The sequence below is a fragment of the Nannospalax galili genome, unplaced genomic scaffold (genome assembly GCF_000622305.1).
Source record: "Nannospalax galili isolate Female #2095 unplaced genomic scaffold, S.galili_v1.0 scaffold1157, whole genome shotgun sequence".
NCBI classification, from domain to species: domain Eukaryota; kingdom Metazoa; phylum Chordata; class Mammalia; order Rodentia; family Spalacidae; genus Nannospalax; species Nannospalax galili.
Genome location: NW_008340118.1, coordinates 671833 through 691414, shown reverse-complemented (window position 1 = coordinate 691414; position 19582 = coordinate 671833). Strand labels below are relative to the sequence as shown.

Sequence of the window (19582 nt, the reverse complement as noted above, 5' to 3'; positions counted from 1 at the left end):
CAACTCTTCAACTCCCCTCACTGGCAGGCTGTTCATGTTTAAGTTGTGACTGTCCAAAGTGACTTCCAAGATTGTCAGAAACATGAGGTCTGCTTTTTAATTTATTGTTTTATGTTATTTACACACTCCTTCCTTAGTTTCAAATGTTTCCTGTCCATGTGAAATTTCAATCATTTGATATTCACAACCTTTTCCTGGAAGTTGTCTGTCATACAGCACTGCCCACCAAGAGCCAGGGCAGGGTAGGGTGGATGTGTGCATATCACTTATAAGTAGACCCAGGCCTCCTCCACAGGCTGGTTCAGAGGTTGGCATATGACAGCTGAAGAAACCACCAGAGGTTCCAACTACCCATGGAAACTGGGATGAGGCCTTCTAGGACTGTCCATGTGTGACAGCTTTCCAGATCCTCTGGGCAGGAAACAGAATCAAGACACAGAAAACCCTGGGAGCGCATGAGCTGGGTCGAGCAGCTCTTCTCCTGAGAGACCACAGTCACATCAGTGTGTTGATGGTCATTTTCTGGCAAGCTGGTGGTGATCTTCAACACATCTACTTCCTTCCTAACCTCTGCCTCATGCTCCCCTGGGGGACTCCTGGGAGCTTCTGGCAGAAGCTGCAGCTGTTCATCAGGGTCAACTGAAAGCCGCTCTCTGGAAAACCCAGAGGCAGAGCTGACAGATTTGATGCCCCTTTGTCACTGTTCCGGTCCTGCAAGAAAGTTGGAAGAGAAAAAAGATGGGTTTGAAAACCAGTCCCCACAGATGCTGAGGTCAGGGTGGCAAGATGCAGTCACAGCTACCTGTAGCAATGAACTCAGGACCAGCATCTCTGAGGAGGAGTGTACCAAGTGCAGGTGAGCAGTGAGTGCCACCCAAACCAACGGAGCAGCCACAACTCTGCGTTCCAGGCTGGTATCTTCCACCAGAGGGCCCGTGCTTCTGCAGGGCGAGTCCCACAGCTTCTTCCCTCAGCACTAGGGAAGCAGGGCCTCGCCTGCACTTTTCTTACTTTCTTCTTGGAGCTTCCAAGATCTGGAAACCATTGTTCTTCACAGAATGCTGGGTCTGGGCAGGACCTTTTGTGACATGTGTGAAGGACCTGGAAGCCAGCCAGGGCAAAAGTCCAGCCCCACGCCCCGCCCCCAAAGGCTATGGGGAAGAACTTCCCAAACAAGGTTGCCGCAGCATTGGACATGCCCTCGGGATCAGCCACTCTTTGCTTTGACTTTGCATGTGGTGTTTCTCGGGCCTGGAATTCCCTGTATCCTGCATGCCGCACGTTTGGAGGTTATCCAAGTGCCTCACAAACTCTTGACCCGCTTTGGGGCTACCCATCTACTTTGCACACTCTTCCATTGCGGAGTGTGTAAACAAACATGCGGCTCGTTTGAGAATGCCCAGTCTCTGTGCTGCCTGCAGTGTCACAGCCAATGCAAACGCCACATCCAAGTCTCCTAAAGTCTGACAGAGAAAAGCCTGCGCCGCCTGTCTATTCCCCAGGGTCTGGCACAGGGAAACTTCCATTCACGTCTCTTGTCTCTGGTTTCTTCCTCCAGGAACCTCTGGCTTTCATGCTCCCCTCCGGCTCCTGGGCCCACTCACTTCAGCCTGGGGCAGCTTTACACTTGTACACAAGTGAAGGGACCCCGCTGTCCTGTAGCATCTTGGGCTCTGGGGTCCACCTGCGTACTGCCCAGGGAGGACATGGATGGGCCACAGGCATTTCTACTCCGGGCTCTTGTCTTCTGTATACTGGACTGGCTTCCCAAGAGGCTGTGGGCTTGGGATGAGGACAGCACCCTGGAATGCCACACACCCGGCCCTACTGAGGCCGCTCAACACTTCCACTCAACAGGTAGGCACTGATGCTGGTAGGAAATAGAGGCTCCCATTGGAGAATATCTTGAGTGGTGACGGTCTTATCTTCAGGGGATGATGAAGTTGGGGGAATACCACCTTGGACTCAGAGGACATGGAGTCATTGCAAGTCACACCAGCTCAGGGCCCAGTGTTTCTTCCTCTGTCAAGTGTAAGTGAAGAACTCAACATGTCTCCAGTTCCGCTTATGTGGGCAGTCGTTGGGAATGTATTATGCCGGGTTCCAACTGGAGTTTCCATGGACACATTCTTGAAGGGTACTATGGGTTGAACTCGGTCTTTCCCAAATTCATACGTGGAAATCCTAGTACCTGGAACGTGACCTTACCTGGCAGTAATTGTTGAGGACGTAATTAGTAAAGATGAGGTCATACTGCAGAACAGTGAGTCCTAATCTAAACCAATGGTGTCCTTATGCAAATGTGGAACCTGGACAGATTCCCTTTGGGGAAGCAAGGCCCTGTCAGCTCCTGATCTCAGACATCTGGTGTTCACAGTTGTGAGGACAAGCGTCCTTAGTTCAAGCCACCAGTGTGTGGCACTTTCTATGGTGACTTAGGGACAGAAGAGTCACGGAGAAACTGCCAGTGAGGGAGGGGCTGCCCTTCACCAGTCTGCCAGCGCCAGGGAGGTGTCTGGACTTGACTTCTCTCACTGACTGAGCTTAGAGACGTGCTTTCCTTTCCTCTGGCACTTTCTAGCTCCTGCCTGCCTGTGGCCAGCTCTGAGGACATGAGGGAGGTATCTGGGATTCAGGCATTTGCAGAGTGAGGCAGCCAGCTGAGGAAGAGGCTGTGAGGTGAAGGTGGTTCAGGGCCGGACACATCTCAGGGAGCCGAGGGACAACACAGAAAGTTGGTGGCTGGGGGTGGCGCTCCTCTAAAGCATAGCACCCCTCCACAGGCCCTTCACAGCCACACGTGTTGATTTACATGGCCACTGGGTAGTGCTTCCTAAGTCCCAGGCACTATTCTGCCTCTGTGAAGCCCCATGGCAACCCTAAGAGGCGGGCACTGCATTTTCAGTTCACAGAACAGCAACAGAGAGGTGCTGCCATGGGCTGGAGATCACACAGTAAGTGGGCAGCCAGCCTGGGCAGGTCCTGGCATGGGAGCTGCTTCTTCCTCTTTGCTCTCCAGTAGCAGGGCGTGCGTACTAATCTGAGCCGCGCCTGTGTGTCATCCCAGAAGCCTTGGAGATGACCACCCATCAGATCCAGTAAGACCTCCAAAGTTCTTGATGGGTGTTTCTGGATCTGATAAATGCAATCACATTTCCATAAGACTGGAATTTGATATAATTATCAAATTATCTTTTTTCTTCTATTTTTCTAAACCTTCTTATCTCTTATTCCCAATTGCTGCACAGAACAAAATTCTGTATAAAATTCAATGAGAATGAGTGAATGGAGGTTTTCATACAATTCAGTAAATACAACTTCAGTGAGAGTTCAGGGCGCTCTCAGCAGGGAAGGAAGGAAAATGGCATCATCAGCATAAATTAAGTAGAAAAGAACTGATGTATGAATTAAAGACAGTTTTCTTGTAAGTCTGACAGGCCCCCTCAGGGACTGAGAGACACAAGCCCAGTCTCAGGGGCATCCTGAAAAGCCTCTGTACCTCTAATGGAGGTGGAGGAGGCGGAGGACGTGCCTTGTTATGAAGTTAGAAATAAAGGCTGGTGCTGGCTCTGACTTGGTCTGACTTAGGACTCTGCATAGAACAGTGACACTGGGCATCGTCCTGGAGCCAAACCAAAGCCCTTGGAAGTAGAGCTGCCAGCCCATCTGTGTTCAGAACATGTGTGCATAGGGCCTCCAGTCCAGGCACCTTCACATCTCATCTCCCTTGGGTCTACATCAGTTGTCTGTGGCCTGAGCCATGTCTGCTCCTGCTGGTTAGGAACAGAGGATGACCTGGGGTCTCCAACAGCTTCCAGAGACACTGCTGTCTCCTCTGCAGTGCCTCTGCGTTGGGGAGGGGGGTCGCCATGGGTGCGGGGCAAGGCACTGTGGTGGTTGGGAAGGACCAGTGCCCTGTACTGTGCTGCGCTGTGCTGTGGGAGGACTTGTCTCCTGCTCTGAGACTTCTAACGTGGAGTCCTTGATTTCTCTGATGTCCTAAAAAGCAGGAATTTCTGAAAGGCCAAATGTAACAGGTGTCCCAAACCTCATGGTTGGCTGACTGGCCAGCTGATCGGTTTGGCAGACAGATGCCTTGATGGGCCAGTTTTATGGAATGCATAAATTCCACACATGGGTTGAGAACCCAGGATGCCCACACTTGAGAGTGAAGACACAAAGCCTCGGGCTGGTGAAGCCAGGAGACACGTCAGGGACTATGCACCTGGCTTCATTCCTTGGGGGAAGAGCTGACTGCCCAAGGTCACTCAGCCATACATGGCTAGGTCAGATCAATACTCGGAATACAGATGTGTGCCACCTGTCAGTGGGCATGGGGGACTCAGACAGCAAAAGCCCTCGCTTTCCACCATCCACTAGCCAACTAATGTACAAGCCCTCATTTCTACAGGAGACCCTCAGACAAGCTGGGGACCCACAGAAGGATGGGCCATCTCTCCTGGATGCCAAGAAGGACAGAAGCACTGCTTCTTATACTTGGGAGCCAAAACTCAATGTTGACAAAGAAACAGATGAACAGGGTCGGTTTTGGCTGCGAGAATTAAGAGCAAGCTATGTGCTCACAGAATGAGAAAAGCACAGACGGGGTCTTCTCCATCCCTGTGGGCAGTCAGGGCTGCTCTGAGGCAGAGGGTCCTGGGCGCCTGAGTTTTACAGCAGGTGGATCAGAGAACACTTAAGGCATGAATGATAAATAAATGCAGGCATGTGAAAGGTCCCTGGGAGAAAACATTATAAACAAGAATCTGAGTACAGAGCGGAGCAGCACCTGCTAGACACAGCTATGGAGCCCTTACTGCAAGCCCGTCCCCGGGGAGCAGGCAGTGCGGAGCCTGGCACGACTCAGTCACGTATTTGCTACCATCGTCTTTTCTGTTTTACCCCTTGATGTGGAGAGTGTCATCAAAACAGGGAATCACAGACAGCTGGCCCCCAGCTGCAGCCACCCCTCTCCCATCTCAGGGCCTGGAGCTTCTTAGAGTGGCATAAGAACACTCATTCATTTAGCATCAGGAAATGCTCCCAGGGGCTGGTGTGAGCCAGCGGCCAGGGTCCAAAGTGAGCAGAGGACACACCTGCCTTCACCAAGCTTGACCTGCTGGACCTCTGGCTGACCCTGGTGGCTGCTAATGAAACCATCATCTCCAGGCTTCTTTCTGTCTCTCAGCAGACACTCATTTCCCTGCCTCTCTTCTACCTGGAAGCCAGGTGACCAAGTCCTAACTCAGCAAGAAGCGCAAGGAATTCCAAGGTCTCTAAGCACAGTGTTGCTTTCCCGGGACAAGGTCATTTGCTCTCATCATTTCTGCTCCCTCCTCCTTCAATGCGGATGTAAAAACCCCTGAGCTGAGGCAGCTACGTTGTGATCACTAAGTACCCAAGCATGGGGTTGGAAAGGTAAGACACCGAGGATGATACAGTAAAAGGAGAAGGAGCTGGGCTTTGATGACAGCATTCGAGCTGCCGGCAAAGCCTACCACCCATGCACCAGCACATGGCCTGTTAACGTGAAAGAAGCGACCTGCAGGTTGAACTCCGTTCTTTGCAGTTAGCAGCAATTTGTATGGATGTCCCTCTGTTTGTAAGTGAATCAGGGTTTCCTCTTTGATGAACTTTGTAGCACTCCCATGAGGCCGTAGGTGAAGCAGTGGCTGGAGCATGGAGCTCACTGAGCATCACTGAGCATTACCCCATGGAGGAACCACAGCAAATCCACGGCTGCTGGAGCTCAACGAGTGCCATCGTCATTGTCTGGGATGACTGAACGGACATGGACCATTGTCCCCTGAGGATGAGTGCTGAGCTGCTGGTCGCCTTTCCTGACTGTGCTATTTACTGTCAGGCATTGAGAAGCAAAGCAAGTGGGATTCCTGGGCAGTCTGCAGTGCAGACAGCTGTGGGGACCACAGGCCACATGCATGAGCCTGGCCTTGCCCAGCAAGGGACATCATAGCCTGCTTAGTCCCCTGACGAGAAGTCAGTTGTCCTTGGCTGAAGTCCCAGGTTCCATCTGGGTTCTAGGAAAACAGTGTGGGGACAATCTGGCCCTCAAGGTTCCTCCAAACAAGAAGCCCGACATAACATGCAACCCTGTACGCACAGATACCAACATTCTTAGGTGGGTCAACCTGGTGAGGTCCTGCCAGGGAAACTTCCTCTGGCCAGTTGGTGGATGATCCCTGCCCTTGGGACCAATTATTAAGATCCCCACTGGGTCCCCTTGTGAATGTGCAGTTACACATCACCCAGTTTCATCAACCCCCTAGATTAGCCACGGAGGTGGGCACAGACCCCACATGGGTCAAATACCCACTCCAGGACTCGTTCGTGTCAGTTTGTGAAGCAGCCATTCTCACTGGGGACACTGCCCCAGGGACTCTTGCCCACGTCTAGAAACTGATGGTCACAGGTAGGCGGGGAGACGGTGTCAAGGGCATCTGGTGGGGGAGAATGGGACTACAGTAGATGTGGCTCTGACAGGCTTATAAAATGGATGTTTTACATGGAACTATCATCTAAAGGCAACCTCAGGAGAGAATAGCTACATGTCAGGTGAAAACTGGATTCAAGGTTGACTGTGAATGCATTTAGTTAATGGAGTACAGGAGCAACAATGCATATTCCTAAGATTATATTCATTGTATACAAATTACCTCGTGCATTAGGAAGATACTGCTAGGAAGTGGGACAGTGCTTTTAATAGCAGCTGTATTTTTTCTTAATAACTGAAAGACCATAATTACTGCAGAAGTTCCTGAAACTGAAACTGGTATGTGAAAGAAATTAAATAGGGTTGGAGATTCCTTTGGGGCTGAGCCAGACAGAGAGGAAAATCTAAATATTTTTTTTCTAGAATGAAATATTTCCTGATTAGCTTCTGAATGATGTGTTTGTATCTGTGAGGCTGGAGCCAATGGCCTGTACTTAATTTGTTCTTTCTGTTTATTTGTAGAATAAACCACCTGCCAAGCACACTGTGCTCACAGTGCCTTGGGACCCTCATGGTAGACCGTCCCTGCATGCCTAGCACCTGCCCCCATCCCTGTACATCCTTCTTGGGGCACAGTGGGTGATTTGTTCATATTACCATGGGGTCACAGAACAGTGACCCCCTACATCCTAAGGGAGGCCCAGGTGGCAGCCCCTCTCCATTCCTACAGGAGGAGGGCATGGGGACCCTTACCTAGCCGGTTGCAGGGGTTCCGCTTGAAGAGGGCCCTCAGCAGGCTCTGGGCCTCCATGCTGAGGAACTGTGGCATGCCCAGCTTGGCTCTGTAAGACAGAATCAGATGCAGGGTGAGAAGGCCAAGCTCAGCTCTGCAAGTCCCACTGTTTCCAACGAGACAGACCCCAAAACTACCTAGAGCAGCAGTGCCCGCTAAGGACCCTTTTATGTTTTAAAACTCTGTGAAGGCGCTGAAGAGCTTCAGCTCACGTGGCTTGTAGTTGGCCGCTTACCGTATTCAAAATTAAAAGTGTGAAGTTTTCCCAATGCTACTTAATGATCCATTTAAAATGTAATGAAAACATCAGAAAGCAATAATACCCCCAGGAGCATCAACGGCATTTTCAATGAAAATGAACTCATTTCCCCAAACCAAAACACACAACGCAAGAAGTGTGTATGTGGTTTAGGTTTGGCGAGTCCCTTCCTGGCTCCCTCGGACAGTGGCCCTCTTACCTTTACTATCGGGCCACTGCAGTACTATGTGGAAGTATCAGAAAGGAGGGTCCTGCAGCTCCTAGTGGGGTGTTAATGACCTTGGGGCTCCTTGGACAGGGCGCTGAGCTTGGGCTGAACCTCCAGGAAGTCTAACCTGCCCAAGTGACAGGCAGGAGCCCACCTCGGCTTGTGGGAGGGATTGCCTAGCTTTAGTAAGAGTAAAAAACCCAGGGATCAGAGGCGGTTCCCATAGAACATGGGCTGCAGTTCTGGCAGCTACCATGAATCAAAGGACAACATGGGGCACTGTGAAGGGCCTTTGCGATGGGCTTTTCTTCACCCACCTCTTCCCCCATGTAGAAGGAAGAAACTTACAGAGGCTTAACTTGAGGGATTTGATGCCTCTGGAGTTTGAATAAAGGTTATACAACTGTCTACAGCAGCATTCTGGCGGTCCTGAGAGTGTTAGGACTTCTCCATGGAGTAGCCCTCCCTGATTTGGGGTCCCTATCACCCACTTCATGCCCTTCTCTGATACTCAGGCTGAGCTCATCTAGGGCTTTCACAGTAATGCATCTGCAGGAGAACGGAGCGAAAACTGCTTGCCTCGAAGTGCCAACTCCTGCTGGATGGGGGCGTGGGTGACCACGAGTGGGTCAGCAGGAAGAGAGGAAGGCCTGTGCCCTCTCTGAGAGCTTCTCAATCTCAGATCTTCAGATCTGAAGGTCAGTATCACACCATCTGGAAGTCAGCACTGGATACTCTGGGTGAGTTTGGTTGATGGGAAATTGCCTAAGCCTGAAGGCTCATCAGAATCCTCCTGTCATCTTCCTGGCAGCTAGCCCCCCCCCTCCCCCGCACTCGATCCACCCAGCACGTGCTCTTCCCCAGCAGCCCCTATCCTCCTCAACTGCAATGTGAAGCCCCAAGCTCTGCTCCTGGGCAAAGTGATATGCTTTGGTGTGGGAACCACACTCACTTGAGGATGAGGGCCATCGTCTCCTTCCTGTCCTTCCCCTGGAATGGCAGGGACCCCGTGAGCATCTCGAACTGCAGAGCAACACAGAACACAAGCCGATGAGTTCACTCCTCCACTTCCAATCCCCGTCAGTGCAGTGTAGCACTGACCATGTGGTGGGGCACTAGGGATCTCTGCCTCCAGGTTCCCAATCCAGTTGGAAAGCTGCATGAAGGGTGAGCACAGTGAGTGACTGCACTACACGTGGTCTAGGGACCACCCTTCCCTGGTGGGTGCTGTAGAGAGCAATGGCAGGAGGAGAAGGGAGAGAAGGAAGAGGAGGAAAAGGAAGAGGAGAAAGGGGAGAGCTACCTCACACCGACCACTCTGTTCCAGACCACTGTATGTGCGATGTCTTTTTCTGTGATGGGAAAGATCCCAATCACAGCCCATTGATAACATCTGATAGGGACAACATGGCACCAGCAATCTCTCAGACACAGATTGCCACTCACTAAAATAACACGGGCCAGGAAGGGCTTGTGATAAGATGAGGCCAAGGGCAGACTTGACTTGCCAAGCATCGGTTTCCTGCTCAAACAAACAGCACTCATTCTGTGGGCCCCAGAGGCTCTAGCCTAGGACCCCAGAGTCATCACAACATACACCCTGACCATTCCTTCTCTGTAACCAGGGTAGGAGGAACAAACCCCTCCCACACGTGGTACCAACACTCAGGGAAATGTGCGAAAGCATTGGTATGAGTGTCTTCCTGTCAGTCTAACTGACGAGGAAGAACCCAAGTGGTAAAACATCCCATTACACCTGCATGGCTTGGTATTTTCACTGCATCTGTCTCTGCCTCTTAGCAACTAACCCTTCATCATCTTTCCTTTGCAGTATGAAAATCCCAGGAAACACAAAAAGTACAATATCAAAATAATCACCTTGGATCCCATTACTCAAAGACAACACTGTATTGACCAACTTCCAGCATGTGCTTTGCACTCTTATATTTACTTGTTTTAAGAGCACAGATATGCTTCATATACTAACTTTTCATGCTTACTGCAACATTTTTGTAACATGATTTTATATGTGGATACGCCAACATATAATAAGGTATGTACTGTTGGGGGCGATGTTTACTTTTCTCATCATTATGACAAAATACTTGACAAAAGCAACTTAAGGAGAGAAAGGTTTATTTCAGCTCAGTGTGAGGCCGGGAAGGCGCCATGGAGACTGAGGCAGCTGGAGCCGTGGCTGCTGCTCACACTGTCTGCAGTCAGGAGACAGAGAGCGGTGGTGCTGGAGCTCAGCTGCTTCTTCCTTTCCCCTTTGCTTCATGGGATGGTGCTGTCCAGTCATGCTGGGTCTTCCTGCCTCACTTAAGCCTCTCTAGAAATGTCCTCACAGACACAGAAGTGCGCCTTCTAGGGCTGAAGAGATGGATCAGTAGTTAAGAGCACTGACTACTCTTGCAGAGGACCAACAGGTGTTCAATTCCCAGCACCCACATGGTGGCTAACAACCATCTGTAACTCCAGTTCCAAGGGAATTCGATGCTCTCTTCTGACCCCCATGGGCACTGCATGACACGGGTGCACTTTTATAGATGCAGACAGTACACCGATACACATAAAATAAAAAAATAAATATTTTAAAAACAGAAGTGTGCCTCCAAGCCGATTCTAAATCCGGTCAAGTTGACGAGGAAGGATGAAGCACGCTTCCAGGCCACCAGGAGTGAATTACAAACAAGTGCGGTGACAATTTTCAGTCTTTTTCTGATTATTTGACAGGTTCATACATTTCTGTAATGAACTGCAGTCATTCCCACCTCCCACTAAAAGGAGGCTGGGCAGTAGAAGGGAGACTCGGAAGACGAGGTTCAGTGGGAAATGGAGGGAAGAAAAAGGGGCTAGGGTGAGCAGGTACACGTCCTTAATATTGTTAGTCTTCTGTAAACCAACTTCTAAAGGCGTGAACAAGCTCCTGCAGTTTGGGGGTCTGAGCACACCGGTCACACTGAACCAGCAGCTGATTAAATGAAGGCGTGCAGAACGCCGGGCTGCAGACAATAAACAAATATGTAAGTAATAAAGCAAGAGCGACAGAGTCCAGATAAAATAGACAAAGTAATTAAACGAAAAGGCTTGGATGTTCTGATGAGCAGATGAGCGACTCGTCTGATGAAATGGGATGAACACTCATAAACTGATTATACAAATTATAATCTCAAAATAGGCGCCATGGTGAAGGGAGCGCTCCTATGCTGGCTCCTTCCTTTCCTGCCTCTGCTTCTTCCCTCGAGTCTATTCATAGCACTCATGAAACCCCAGTTCCCAGGAAGAGCCGTAGCACAGCTCCGTGGAACGAGGACGCCTGCTTCTGACCAGCTCACCCTTGCTGCACAGCAGTGCCGGTCTCTGTGCCTGGGCACCAGCACACATTTGTTTGCTATTTCTTCCTAACACTGAGGGTCTGGTTACCAGCCGTCTCTCCCCCTCCCCATTCTCCCTCCACATGGTTCTTTCCTCTGAAGCTAGGTCCTCATGGGAGGGACCAACACGGGCACACGGGGTGCTCACCAAGTGCCTCTTCAGGATGATGTGAGGTGACATAAGGATGGAATTGTTTGCTTTGGAAGCCTATGCAAATCATGGTTCTCCAGCTTCATCTCCTAATCCTAGGAGCCCACAGAAAGGGGCTCATTTCGGGGTGCTGCTGCTCAGAAAGTGCCTGTCCTTTATGTCTTATTAACTCAGGGCCTGGTGGCTGGGTGCCCCTGTACTGAGACTTGTGCTGTGGTGTGTCTGCCACCAAGGCTTCAGAGCAAAGTGACAGTGGCCAAGGTGAACCTGGGCTCCCACAGGAAATGCACATGCTTGGGGAACCCCCAGGTAATGCAATCACAGAATGTCAGCAGGGTCAGGCCATGGCTACACACAGGGAATCTGATGAGACACTGAGATTCACTTGAAGACCTACGATGCTTCCAAGATGAGGAAACGACAGTGCCTCTAAGGCAGGGGTCCAGTCCTCCTAACCCTCATTTCCCCCACGGAGCTCACGGTGCCTCTAAGGCAGGGGTCCAGTCCTCCTAACCCTCATTTCCCCCACGGAGCTCAGGGTTCCTTAAAGAAGCAGCTCACAAACACAGGGGTCCCAAAGAGAGTCTTTCACCAGGCTTAGGTGAGCTGACACGGGATGTCACTTAGGCCCATCTCCTACTTGCACATGAGAACTGGGAAATAACTTCTGATGTTGGCAAGGAAGCACTGGAGCCTGAGGCTGCGAGTCAGGTCTTCTGGGAGAAGCTGGTCAGCATGTGGATCCCAAAGAAGAGTTGGGCAGGACTCAAAGGGGATGTGGAGATCAGGAACTGCTGACCACTCTTCTTTGAACAGCGCTCATTTCTGTGTGCAGAAAGAAAACTATCTTTTCTGCCATGGTTGGAGGTTCGGGGTTCAGATGAAATCTGAGGAAGTCCTGTAACTCTCAAGTGATATGTAGTGTTTCTCCGTGGTCTGTGACACCATATCTGACTCGTGAGTAAGTAACAGTGCTAAACCTGCTGCCCCTTGTCTGTAACTGCCCCAAGATGTGGAATGTGGGATCCTTCTGACTGAAATGACAGAATGGTTCCATCTGCACCAACTACCTGGATCTTTGCTCTGATGAAATACCTGACAGAAAGCAACTTAAGGGAGGGTGATGGTTAATCTTGTCAACTTGACTGTGCTTAAAATCTCCAAGAGAAACATTTCTGGGTATGTCTATGAGGGTGTTTCCAGAGGCTGAATTGCAGAAGTCCACCCTAAATGTGGATGGTACCATATGGTCTGGGGTCCTGGACTCAGTAAGAAGAAAGTCAGCTGAGTCTTCTCTGTTTCCTGGCAGTGGACACAATGTGATTGGCCACCTCAAGCTCCAGTCACCAGAGCCAGAGCCACCCCTGACGACAGCACAGACTGCACCCTCCAACTGCAGGTCACTCTAAACCCTTCCTTCCTTAAGATGCTTTGCCAGACATCTTGTCACAGCAATGAGAAACTAATCCATCCAGAGAAGAAGGATTTATTCTGCCTTACATGCTGAGAAGGTTCTGTTCATCTTAGTGGGCACAGTGGCAGGGAAGGCTTGGTCACACGTGGGCACATTGTGAAGCACAGATGCCCTGGTGTTCGTTTTTTCCATTTGTTTTCAGTCCTGGGCCCCAGCCCACGGGATGGTGCTGCCCACATCAGGGCTAGCCTTCCTCTGGCAGTTAATCTATAGAAAAGCCCACACAGACATACCAAAGGTATGCCTCATTAATGTCCTAAGCATTTCTTCATCCAGGCAGGTTGACAACTGAAACCAAGCCTCATACCAATAACTGAGCAGTGTGGGGAGAAGTGTCCTGTGTGGGTGAGAACCTGGTGGTAGTAGCTCCTGGTGGCTGTGTGGCAGCTGCTGCAATAAGACCAGTTCTGGGAGCAGGAACCACATTTTGTTGTCAGCTTGGCAAACTCTGGGGGGCAGGGAGTCCCAGAGCCAGGTAAAGGTCATGAAACGCGGTGTGGATGAAACATGGTGTGGACCTCTGCAGTCACTGTTCCTTGGGAAGTGAGAGATATTGTGTCAGGGAGGTGACTATTTAAAGCATAGGAAGTGGAGAAGTACAAAGACACATGGGAGATGTGGTGTGGTGACCACCAGAGGTGTGAAGGAGTTACGGAGAGGAAGCCCGGGACAGCTTGGGGTCGGGAAAGGTCTCAAGAGCTGATCTCACTCAGGGCTACATGGGGAGGTTTCCTGGAGGATTAGGTATCAGGGGACAGCCTGGCTGGCCTCCTGCTCTTACCCACATATCAGCTGGCCTGCCAGAGGGCAGGACCCCATGACCGTCCCAAGACCAAGCTCTACCTGTAGCATACTGTGCAGTCTGTTTCCAGCTGTGGGTTTCCCCACTCTGTCAACCTCTTTGCAAGCTAGATATCCCAGGGAAGGACAGAAAGTGGGAAGTTGGGGTGAGATGTGGAGGAAGCCCGGACAGGCGGCACAACCAGCCTGCTGAGGGTGGGGACGAACACCAGCTCCAGGACAGTGGAGCTGAAAGGACAGGCCACTCCTGCAGCTGCTGACGGACCCTTACACCTACAGACGGCAACTCAGTAAAGTCTGCAGCAATGGAAAGAGACTTCAAGTAGGGGCATCATCACCCCTCTGCCCAGAAGACTCCCACCAGCCAGCCAGGCGCTCAAAAGACGCCACATGCGGGGCTGGAGAGATGGCTCAGCAGTTAAGAACACTGGTTGTTCTTGTAGAAGATCCGGGTTCGAATCCCAGCACCCACATGGTAGTTAACTGTCTGTAACTGCAGTCCCACGGGATCTGACAGCCTCTTCTGACCTCCATGGGCACTGCACAACATGGGTGTACTTACTTACACACAGGCAATACATGCATACATATAAAAAATAAAATAAATAAAATATGTAAAAAAAAGAAGCCACATACATGGGAGCACAGCTATCTACCCAAAAGTCACCTGGAAGAGAGCAAAGGTAACTGTTTGTCTCCTTAGCACATGTGAAGACCAACCTTTCAGTCAGAAGGAGGAAATGCTTTGAGACAACCATGGGACCATGGGGATTTGACTACTGGCCTTCAGAAGAGACCTGCGTCCTAGCTGCTGTCCCTGAGGGTCTGAATAGTCATCAACAGCATTAGTGCCACCTTCCTGGCAACACCAGTGACTTTTACATCACTGTGCAATTGTGATGTTCTGTGTGTTAGGAATTAGGAGTTTTAACTCTCTCCTGGGTAAGAACTCTCTCCCTGGTCTAATGTTAGGACTAGGAGTTGAAAGAGCTGCAGGTGGAGAGAAAAAGCAACCAACCTCAGCAATTCAAACTGACCATCATCAGTCAATGAGGGCTGACTACTGGCCGTAGAGGAGTAGCCCCACACCTGCCAAGCAGCAGGGAGCATCAGTGCCCTGTGTATGGAAACAGTCATGGGAGTCAGATAGGGACACCTGTAAAGGATTTAGGGCCCACTTTTTACAGTAAGGGTCTCAAAAGGCCTTGATGACAAAGCAGGACCTGCTTGCAGAGACCACTTTATGGATTTAGGGTTTATGGGGGTCCTGGATGGGCTTGTTTGCAGAGCAAGAACTGCTTTATGGTTTGGGGTTTATGGGGGTCTCCCTTTACTAGGACCAACCGGCTTTTTATTAAGATCTGACAGAGGAGAGGAGTCCAGTTTTACAGGCTGCCCAGGAGGGGGTAAGGACATCTCTTACTGTGAGCTAAACCCTCTCCCCAGCTGGCTGGTTACAAGTCTGCCAGTGTTTACAGCTTGTGTAGACACAGCTGCTGAGGACCAGGCCCCGGAGAGCGTTGGTGATTGTGGCTCCTTAAGACCCCAAGAGGTTCGAAGAGGAGAATCTGAACCAGAGCTTTGGGTCCCACAGGGGCGGCCCCACAGGGGTGGGGAACACAGGGGCAGTCCTACAAGGGGTGGGGAACACAGGGGCAGTCCCACAGGGGTGGGGAACACAGGTGGCTGAGTCTGTGAAGGGAACTCATTTGGATGCACAGACCATGCTGAGGCTCTTATCACATCTACTAAAACCCCTGTGACCTCAGCTTCTTCCCCTGCTAAATGCAGATTAGAGGGGTTTGGGGGTAACCGACTGTCACTGATGTCAGATTCCAGAGAGCAAGGGTGTGGGGGGCCGTGATCATGCTGTCCAGCTGGGTGGCAGGAGGCAAGTAAGGAGCAGCCCAGATTTGGAAATGGGGACCACTTCTAGATGCAGATATAAAAATGGTTAGTCCAAGAATGCTTTGGTTCTTGTCAATTTTTACAACTCAGTAAAGGGATTTTGTTTGAAATAGGAGAAATGTGTTTGACATAGAAATCACTGTCTCTCTTCATACCCTTGCTGAATCCACCATGGTTAGTACAGAGAAGTTCAACCTTTAATATACTTGCATTCTTACTTGAACCCCACATCCATTTCCTATGGTGAGAACCAGGACAGACAGCGGAGAAGGCTGCAGGACTGCTCTCAAACTCACTGCCTCCTCTTGTGCCAAACACCAGAATGGCCTGGACTTGCCCTTCAAGCCCAATTCCTCTTCCGTTTCTGGGCTCTCTGGGTCAAGCTGGAATAGGAGTCCAACTGGGCAACAGCTACCATTTCAGGGAAACCAGAGGCACCAGCCCTTACCATGAGCACACCAAAGGACCACCAGTCTGCACTCTGCGTGTGTCCTCGCCGGTTCACCACCTCGGGTGCCATGTATTCAATCGTCCCGCAGAATGAATAGGCTCTCTTGTCGTGGTCGATGGCTTCCTTGCTCAGGCCAAAATCTAAATGTAAGCACATCACACAGCACTGCCTGAGTCTCTGGGCAGACTCAGGACCGTGGCTGTGCAGACTCTAGGGGTTGCATACTTGCTCCCTCCCTCTCTCAGACAACAGAGCCCTGCATGGCATCTGCCTAGGAGTGCCTAAGATGGCCTGGCATGTTCTTGAGGTGAAAATCTATGAGGAGAATTCTTTGAGTTTCTGTAACATCAGGAGTTTTACTTCTTAGTAGCTACATGCCTTTCCAAAGACCCTCTCCCACAAATAAGCACAAGGTAACGTAGCACTCTGACCACAGCTGAGGGGCCTGTATGACAGGAAGCAGGGCAGCTCTGTGAGGAAGGAGGAAAGGAAGAGGAGGCATGGTGGGCACCTGCTTCCCTGGCTGGTGAGGTGCTGAGGACTCAGTGGCTTGTGGAGGTGTGGAGGTGAGGCCAGGGCCAGTTATGGGGCAGGTTAATGGTGCCCAGATATGGTCCCATCTGAATCCAGAACCTATGAACAGATGACTTTACAGTGTGAAGGGACTTGCAAGTATATAGTGAGGATCCTGAGGCAGGGGATTAACGGAGCAGGCCCAACATCATCTAACAGGTCTCTGTGAAGGAGGAAGAAGTAAGCCAGAGACTGGAAGATGCTGGGCTGCTGTCAACGCAGGTGAGGAGGGGGATCCATAGCAAGCTGGAGGGATCAAGGCAAGTGATTCTTTCCAGGGACCCAGAGATACCTTGAGTTTAGCCTTGAGACTCAGAGCTCCAGAACATGAGGAAATAGATCCTGTTGCTTCTCATAACTTGAAACACACACAGACACAGATACACATGCACGCACGTACACACACACACAGACACGCATGCATGCACGTACACACGTACACACACACACACACACACACACACACGCGTTGAAACACACACAGACACAGATACACATGCACGCACGTACACACACACACACAGACACGCATGCATGCACGTACACACGTATACACACACACACACACACACACACACACACACACACACACACGCGCTATCAGGGAATGAGATGGAATGTTTGCACTTGGGCTGAATTCAGTGCCTCAGGGCTTGGACAAAAACATGCAGAGCAGCTGGGCAGTTGCTACTGAGGCTAGGAGACTTGCATCTGCTCTATGGTGAGCATGGCTGGGGCTCCCAGGTGAATGCACAGTGATGAATACCCAGTGATACCGAGAAGTCTGGAAGGGGTCTCAGGCAGGTGTGGCAGGAGAACAGAGGAGGCAGTCTGGAAGTCTGAGCACCCCCTTGCTGTGAGCACATGTGTGGAGAGCCAGCACATGGACACAAAAAAAATTGGCCAGGTCAGGGTTGAGACAGGGCTATGGCTGTGAGGGGGTCCCCCAACCTAACAGGGCTGAGAAGTGGTGGAAGGAGGTAAGACTGCTTTTTACTAACCTGTGATCTTAACATGTCCCTCTTCATCCAGGAGGATGCTAAAAGAAAGGGAAAGAAAACAGTTTTCAGAGAGCATATAGTCCATGCTGCAGTGCACAACTCAGGGGAGAGAGGGGAGAGGGGAAGAGGGGAGAGGGGAGAGGGGAGAGGGAGAATATGCAGTCCACACTGCAGTGCACAGCTCAGGACAAAGCCCTAGGCAGCCAGCATGTCCTGCGTGGTACCTGGGCTACCGGCTACTTTTGTATGTGCTCATATGGCAGTCTGAGCCAGCTCAGGAGGGGAACCAAAGGGTGTGACCTGAGTCTAGGGGAGGGAGCCAAAGTACTGCAGGTTTTGAACATTCTTGAGTCTTTGGAGGACTCAGCCCTTGGCCTGTTCCAGATCCAGGAGAATGGGGCCCCTGACACAGCTACCTGCCCCCTCTGAGGAGGAAACTTTCTGTCCTTGCCTAGAAACCTAAATCTGGCCCCAGCTCTTGGGACCAATCCCTGTCTTTGGAGTGCCTAGGGGTGTCCTAGGCTTCAAACCTGTGGTGGAACCTGGGGCTCTCCTGGCAGCACCAATCACAGGCCACTGCATCCCTGGTCTGTTTCCCACTGAGCAAAGTCTGACCGCTGGCTTTGCTCTTCCTAGATTTCCACCCCATTAGAAAATGGAGTCATCAGCCCCTCTTCTCTGCACCCCAGGTTGGAGCCTGGGGCTGTGATGCCCCAAGACCCAGGGCTCCAACCTTTCTACCTAGTTTCTGGAATGTCATTAAATTCTGCTCCCAGAGGTGCCAGGAGATACAGCACAGTCCTAGAGACACACCAGGAAGGGCCTGGAGAGGAAGGAGGCTACACACCGAGGAAAGGGAAGGGATGGCTTGTTGGATGCTACAGTTTTCTACCCATACCAGGCCCAGAGCACCATCACATTCACTGGGAGAGAGTAGAATGCTTTTCTGGCCTGGGCTGGGGGGAAGTGAACTGGTTAGTGTGTAACAGGGATCGTCTCAGCTCTGCAGGATGGAAAGTGTTCTTGCCAGGGGTAGTGGTGGGGTGCTTATGGTCACCCAACTATGCCCTCCGTCACAAGTAAATTGTATAGTAACAACATTAAAAGTATCTGCACAGGATTAAAGAGTATTCAGTGTTTTGTGGAAAAAATTATTGAATATTAAGAAGTTATAATTAAAGAGGCAAATATTTTTATTTCTGCTTTTTAGTCATACTGAAGCTTTGCCCAGAATTAAGAAGCTTTCAAGATTCATTCCCAAATAATTCTAATTGGGCAACAAAATCTTTTCCTTAATTGTGAAATTAACTGTTGTTGTCTCTAGCTTCAAGAATCATCTCGAACTTCACAACTTAATGGGAGCCAGGGTTCTGCCTGACCAGTCAGCCAGCATGAGTGGTTCCCAGCACACAGGAGTCTCTCAGATCCACGCCTACAAGGAGGGGTCAGGCTGTGGGCACAGATCCCTACAACCTGAACTCACGAAGCCCAAGATAATCAGCATGAGGTGAACTTCTGAGATGAGCCTTGTAGTAAGCCTTGGGGACAAATTAGGGCCAGTGTCCACCTCCTGGTCAAAGCTGTGAAGGAGATGCCATGGGTTCTGCACACCAAGGGGCATGGAGTCAAACTTGCTCCAAAGTGTCACTCTGGCCTCCTGCTCTTGCTCCTGGAGGGGACAGGTACAGGTGACAAACTAGCACTTCCTGTGGGCTCCTGAGGACCGGGCTTTGAGGGTCATGTTCACACAGGCACCAGATGGGCCAAGATGTTTCCTTGATTAGTGGTTAATGAGAGCCACACACAGCACAGACAAGCAGATGCTTCATTCCACATGACTTGGCTCCTGGGAAAAAGCCTCAGATGTTTCACATGAATGACAGCCATATCCTCAGGGAGGCATCTGTATCTCAGGACAGGGCAGTTGACAGAGAGAGAGAGAGAGATGAGGAACAGGGTCTGGTGTCCATCCTGATCAGTGACCCCTTGGACTTATGGTGTGGCCTTTGGCTGTCCTGATGGGACACCTCTTCTGGGAGTGTGGCTGGAGTTTCCTGTGGGATGACTCAGCCAACCCACAGTGAGATGAGCAACCCAAGGACACTGTGAGAGCTGGGCAGTGGAGCCTGAAACAC

General features: G+C 50.8%; 1 protein-coding gene across 2 annotated transcripts in view; it reads right to left on the bottom strand.

Annotated features, from left to right (window-relative positions):
• Positions 1-19582, bottom strand: part of Rps6ka2 (ribosomal protein S6 kinase A2) — a 154422-nt gene that overhangs the window by 42841 nt on the left and 91999 nt on the right. For both annotated transcript variants that reach the window (XM_029564520.1, XM_029564521.1), the window contains exons 8-11: positions 17448-17485; positions 15871-16013; positions 8664-8734; positions 7205-7293 (exon numbers count right to left, since the gene is read on the bottom strand). In XM_029564520.1, coding sequence (XP_029420380.1) covers positions 7205-7293; positions 8664-8734; positions 15871-16013; positions 17448-17485 — 341 coding nt within the window. The remainder of the gene's footprint in view (positions 1-7204; positions 7294-8663; positions 8735-15870; positions 16014-17447; positions 17486-19582) is intronic.